Consider the following 6,000-nt stretch of genomic DNA (forward strand, 5'->3'; position numbering starts at 1 on the left):
ACTAGTTTCCAGAGATGATTAAGCTTTTCCCTTTTAGAGACCGTGTGTAAAGAAATGGAAAGTAAAAAGATGAAAGTTACCCTTCTTGGACAATAGGAGGCATTGAACTCGTCTCCGATGCGTCGCAGCTCCTGTGCAATCCAGATTTCGGGCTGTACATCTTCTGCTAGCGAGTGAGACTGCCACCGGGAAGCTGCACGGAACAAAAACGGAGCAGTTGAAACAGATGAACAACAACAAAAAATACTCCATTAAACTTGGCAAGAGCCAAAGAACTAGTACTATTTTTTTGTTATTACTGCTATTTTTAAGTTTTTTAAATACCGTTCCTAGGAGTTGTGCAGGTGCCAGGCTGCTAGGGCCTGCACATGGTATGTAGCGCAAATGGGACTTGTTGCGTAAAATATACATCACAGGACAGGCTTTTATTCTTTCTGATTTTTATATTATTATTTTTAGGCTTTTATTCATTCATTTTTCAATTGCAGGCTTCCCTTAGGAGCATCCCCTCTGGCAACATCCAAGCATTGGTTAAACAGGGAGGAATGCCGAGATGCCACCCTCCAGTTTCTTTCCCTAGCAAAACCTTCTCTACCCCCTCTTTCTAAATAATTTTATTTTCTTGCAGGCACAGCAGCAACTTCTTCTCTAGCCTTAAAAAACCTCTGTGCGGACAGTTTAATCGAATTCTCACATTTCTTCCCCAAACAGTTCTGAAGTGCTCAACGAGAAAAGGAAAGCGATTGGTTTTGTTGTACTGAGAAGAAAGCCACAATTGGATTTGTACGCCGAGAAATCATGCTTCCAGCAAACTGAGGGACTTTCCATCTGCAGGAGGGAACCAGGATGCTCGCCTCTCAAGCAGCATCTTCCCGCGCTTTGGCGGAAGATAAACGGGATACAAGAAAACAGTGCTGGCTTATAAAAAGGGAAAAAAAAAAAGAGCTAGTGCATCAATTATACTGTGCTATAGATAGCTATTCTAGTCTCCATTTTAAGAAGTCATTAGACACGTGATAAAAGCCACCGTGCAATCCCCTAAGTAGCTGGGGGAGAAAGGAGCAGCCTGCAACCTGGGCAGGACCCTGTGCGGTACCTGCGCCGCCTCTTTCCCCTCCCACAAACCCAAGAGCAGGATCCAAGTAAGAATCACAGCCTTAAGGAAAAAATAAAAAACCAACCCAAACAAAAAACCAAAACAACCCCACACAACCCAAAAAAAACCCGCCGCACAAAACAAAACAGAGCGTTTTGGCACAAGAGCTTAGAAGGGATCACAAGGGAATAGAAATAGCTTCCAATCTCAAAATATTCAAAGGATTAGTGGGGCAGTAAAAAAAAAAAAAAAAAAGTTAAATAAAAGTCTGGCTCCAACCTGACTGGAAAATGTATTTCCGAGCCAAACTAGCACTGCTTGGCTCAAGGGTCTGTTTTGTTTTCACGCTGTAGTAGCGCAGTAGTACCCGCCGCCTGCCCAGGGACGGCCCCGGCGTATTTATTTTCCTCGCTGGTGAATGAAACACGGCACAGCCCTCGCGATACTCCACCCCAACGCTCCGGGAACGCAAACAGGATTTTGGCCGGGGCGGGGCGACCATCCAAAATCCCACCACCGTCACCAGAGCTGGCCCTGGACCGCCTTTCCCAGCTAGGGGAAAAAAAAAAAAAACCAAAACAAAAGGGAGACGGGACAAAAACATGCAAAGAGATACAGGGATGCAGAGAAAACTGCATGGGAGAGAGGTACCGGTCCTTCTCCATCTTTTCCCCCTTCTCCATCCTTTCCCCCTGCCCCAGCATCACACCCAAGAGCTCATCTGCTCGAGAGATGAAGGCTGGGGTTGGTGGCTGAGAGCGAAATCAGGCTGAGGTTTTCAGAAAGGACTTTCTGTGGTGCTGCTGAACAGTGGTGTCAAAAGGGTCCAGTCATAACTGGTCCCAAAACCAGTCAGAGGTGCTTTCAGGGGGCCCCCAGTCATACCACGAGCCGGCGTCTGCCACTGACGGCGAGACGGCTGCCGTGGGGATGGGGACAAACCGAGAAGCACCCCGGGACGTCTGCATCTCACTCTAGCCCATGGGATGCTCCAGATGGAGACCGGCACAGTGATGCTGCGATCCCTCCTGCTTAGAAGGAGGGGGAGCAACCCCAAATTGCACCTCCACCTCCTGGGCATGGTCATCCAAACCACCTGCGGAAAACCTCCTCAGAAGACGGCTTCAGATGAGTTGCATGTGAAACTTGGGGAGAAAACGGCAGCAGCTCCAAAACAAGAGCAACAGGAATGACACCGCCAGCTTCTCAGCTCAAGGTTTGCTCCTTAAATTCACCTATTACACCCAGAGGATCTCCTCTGCAGGTAATGAGAGGTTCATGCTGCTTCCCTCCCCTCTTCCACAGCGCAGGAAAATACACTAGGATCAAAACAGCACTGGAAAAACCCCATTCACAGAGCACTTGCATGCGCCTGCTCCAAACACATCCCAAAAACAAACATGCAAACCCTGTACTCCTGTGCCGTTAGACAGAGCTGCTCTTTGAACAAAAAAAAAAACAAAACAAAACCCAAAAGAACATTATCAGCTCCTGCCAAGAGCCAAAGATTTGAAATATCAGTCTAAAATTCACACAACCCCACCAAAAGGGTGGGTTTCTTGTCTTGAGTGACCTCATGGTGAGCGCTCCCAGCAGGGCAACCACCACCCCTGCCACACTCTTCTGCAAAAAGCCGGCTCGTCTTTTTCCTCCGTACCTTCCCTGGCACAGCCCAATAAACTCATCCCCGCTCTTCTCCTACTCATCCCCAAAAGCATCTTCCCAGACATGCTGAGCCAACACCGCAACCCTTCCCACCTCCCATCCAAGAACATCCCCTTGCTGCTTTCTTCATTTCCCAAAAACACGGCTTTGGAGGTGTCCGGGTGTACCCCCTCGCACTGTCAGGGAAGCAAGCAGCCCAAAGCATCACCGCCTGCCACCTCCCATGCCAAGAACAACTCTTCCTCCAGCAATCGGCACTTGCTCACGCACACCCAAAGGCATCCTGCAATTCCCCAGGGCTGCCTCCACCTTTTTTGTCTGGCAGCGGCACTTTCAGCACTTAATTATTATTTGGGTCATCATTACTGAAAACTTCGGGGAAGGTTTTATAAGATTTAGAAGAGGCAGCTTCAGGGCAGAGCATGAGCTTGCTTTGCTCAACCAGCCTTGGAAACAGTCCAGCGCTGCCCACGGGAGAGGCTGAGAGCACCTATCACACACAAACTGCTCCTGCTTACAGGAAACGCCTGTTTATTATTATTATTATTAAAGACCACTTGCTTGCACTTCCTAGAGAAGCTCTCCATCTCTCAGCCTGCAGCCAGTGCCCTACAACAGATAAAAATCAGCACATAAAAACACAACAAAAAAATTATACCCTTTGCTTCCTTGCAGAGGGACTAACCCGTTTCCGTGCGGAAAACTTAACGGCACGCATCCGGTGGGACACCGCCAAAGCAAAGGGACCGAGGAAGAGGTGCACAGGGCAAACCCACAGCCCTTTGTCGAGGCAAGCTGCACGGTAAGTGACAGCCTGGGAGTTGCAGTCCCTGACTGGGGATGAAACAGCTCTGCACTCCCAGCTCAATCGTGCTTAAGAGTAGCCAAGGGTCCCATTTAAATAGCTCGAGTATTTTCCATTTGCTTATAGTTGTTTAGGATGATGCCCCTAGCAACAATTACAGAACAAAGGCTCCAGTAAAACCAGCATTTCAACAGCTTTACTACAGCAATGAAAAAGCAGGAGCTCAGGAAAATCAAGGAAAACTTCAATTTCTTCCTGGAGCACCAAAAAAAAAAAAAAGTCACTTGCTACTAAAACATTGGCTGCAGCTCTCCGTGCTGAGGAACCCCAGTATCCTTGTCTCCCTGTGCCACGTGTTTGCGCTATGCGAGGTTGTGAAACTTACATTAAGCTGTAATTACTGCAATAATGTCAGAAAATCTTTCCTAAGGGCATATTACAGTAAGTCCTCTGCAGCTGTAACCACAGCCATTAACCAGGGAGAAAAAAAAAAAAAACAAAACAACAAACCAACAAACAACAAAAAAGATGTTTTGATCATGTAAAGCTCAGAGTTGGTGTTTGTTATCCCTGAGGAACAGTACTGATGCGGTACCTGTCTCATTCCCGCCTTCCCCTAGTTTCAGCCGGCGGAAGTTAAAAGGTTTCCTCCAATTAAGAGGAATTAGTCACAAGAGGGAAAAGGCATCACTGGATGGCTCAGGCAGCTCCAGCAGGCATGTTTTCCCCACCACTAGAGGCTTCAACCCAGCCTTACCTGGTAAGCCACATGTAAACACACGCCTGCCCGACACCACGCTGCTTTCAAGAACCAATTTCGGGTTTCACCGAAACAAGCGGGAGTTTTGTGACCCTAGCACCTATGACACCATGTGGCTTGTTGAGAAAGAAATAGTGGGGGGCGGGGGGGGGGGGGGACAACCAACAAGCGCAAAGTCACTTACCTTGCGGCAGCATGCAAAACCTGGCGAAAAGCAGCACATAAAGCCTTGTGAGAAGCAAGCCTCGACTAGGAAGCTGGATTAAACAACTTTGTCCCCTCCTCCCCAGGCAGGGACTGACCCATCCCAGAAAAGAATAAAAGTAATAATAATAATTTAAAAAAAAAAAAAAAAAGGGAAAAAAGTGCTGGACTAGCGGGTGTTCCCCAGCAGCACGTTCGCTCGGCGGGCCAAGCCAGCTTGCAAAAATCCCACACCCTGGCTGCCTGGGCGAGCATCCAGCCCGCCGCCAACCCCCTGTACGCCCCACGGCTTGTCCCGCCGTGGGCTCGAGGCCTTTCGCAACTGTCCCGCGGGTCCGCTGGGCGCTCGGGCAGTGCTGTGTGCCGCTCGGGCAGGGCACGGTGGCGGCAGTGGGGTGCTCCGTGACAGCCAGCATCCCCAAAATGAGAGCGCGGGATGCGGGAGGCGCTGCTGCAGGTGCGCTGCATCCCAATAAAAAGCTGCATTCTGCATGCTTTTAAAGGCAAAACGCACACGGTGAGGAGCGGGAGGTGCTGCTGATGAAGAGCGGGAGGATGAGGACGGGAGCCGGTTTCGTGCCCTCCGACCGCCCCGTTACCCGCCAACGTCTTACCCATGGCGCTGAGGCAGTGGCTGAGGGCCTGGCAGGGCGGGCTGGGGGTCTGCGTGGCCTTGTCGCAGCTGAGGGGCGCGGGGCTGCGCTCGGCGTCGAAGGAGAAGTACCCGCTGGAGGAGCGCGACAGCAGCGGCGACCTCCGCACGAAGATGAAGAGGGGCGAGCGGGTGGCGAAGGGGCCGGGGCTGGCGGGAGGGCCCCGCGCCGGAGGCCCCGCCGCAGCGGCGGCGGCGGTAGTGGTGGCGGCGGCGGAGCCGGGCAGGGCGGCGGGAGCGCCGGGGCGCAGCTGCGCGGCCGGGCCCGGCCCCTCCGCCGCCGCCGCCGCCGGCGGCAACCGCCCGCCCTCGCCGTCGCGTTGCGCCTTCACCTCAGGGGGCTGCTTGGCCATCGGGACTGCCTGCGGGCGGAGCGGGACGGCGTGAGGCGAGGAGCGGCGTGAGGCGAGGAGGAGCGGAGCCGCCGCCGCCGCCACCGGCCCCGGCCCGGCCCCTCCCGCCCCCCCCCCCCGCCCGGCCCCATTGTTCTGCCGAAAGTGCTGAGGCGGCAGCTCCGCTCCGCGCCGCCCACCCGCCGCCGCTCCCGCCGCCCCCCGCCTCGCCTCACCCGCACAACCCCCCTTCTTCTTCTTCTTCCTCCTCCTCCTCCTCCTCCTCCGTCCTCGTCGTCTCCTCAGGGTGCTCCCCGGCGGAGCGAGGCGCGCGGCTGTAGCCCGTCCCGGCGCTGCCCCCGGGCCCTGCGCCGCCGCCGCCGCCGCTCCGCCCCGTGTTTACAGCGCCGCCGCGCCCCGCCCCGCACCGCCCCCCCCCGCCCTCCCCCCGCGAGCGGTCCGCCGCTGCCGTGCGCTGTGCGTGCG

The 6,000-nt window shown here is 53.8% G+C and overlaps 1 protein-coding gene and 1 long non-coding RNA gene across 2 annotated transcripts in view; one reads left to right on the plus strand and one right to left on the minus strand.

Annotated features, from left to right (window-relative positions):
- LOC309669504 overlaps nucleotides 1–1,623 on the plus strand; it is a 26,177-nt gene extending 24,554 nt beyond the window's left edge. The window contains exon 4 of the long non-coding RNA XR_014268917.1: nucleotides 712–1,623. This is a non-coding gene — a long non-coding RNA (uncharacterized lncRNA). The remainder of the gene's footprint in view (nucleotides 1–711) is intronic.
- BCL2L11 (BCL2 like 11) overlaps nucleotides 1–5,535 on the minus strand; it is a gene marked incomplete at its 5' end in the record, with an annotated part of 9,324 nt that extends 3,789 nt beyond the window's left edge. The window contains 2 exons of the mRNA XM_082480207.1: nucleotides 81–193; nucleotides 5,145–5,535. Coding sequence (XP_082336333.1) covers nucleotides 81–193; nucleotides 5,145–5,535 — 504 coding nt within the window. The remainder of the gene's footprint in view (nucleotides 1–80; nucleotides 194–5,144) is intronic.
- Between the last annotated feature and the right edge of the window lie 465 nt (nucleotides 5,536–6,000).

Source organism: Vanellus vanellus (genome assembly GCF_965231255.1).
Source record: "Vanellus vanellus genome assembly, chromosome: 3".
Lineage (NCBI taxonomy): Eukaryota > Metazoa > Chordata > Aves > Charadriiformes > Charadriidae > Vanellus > Vanellus vanellus.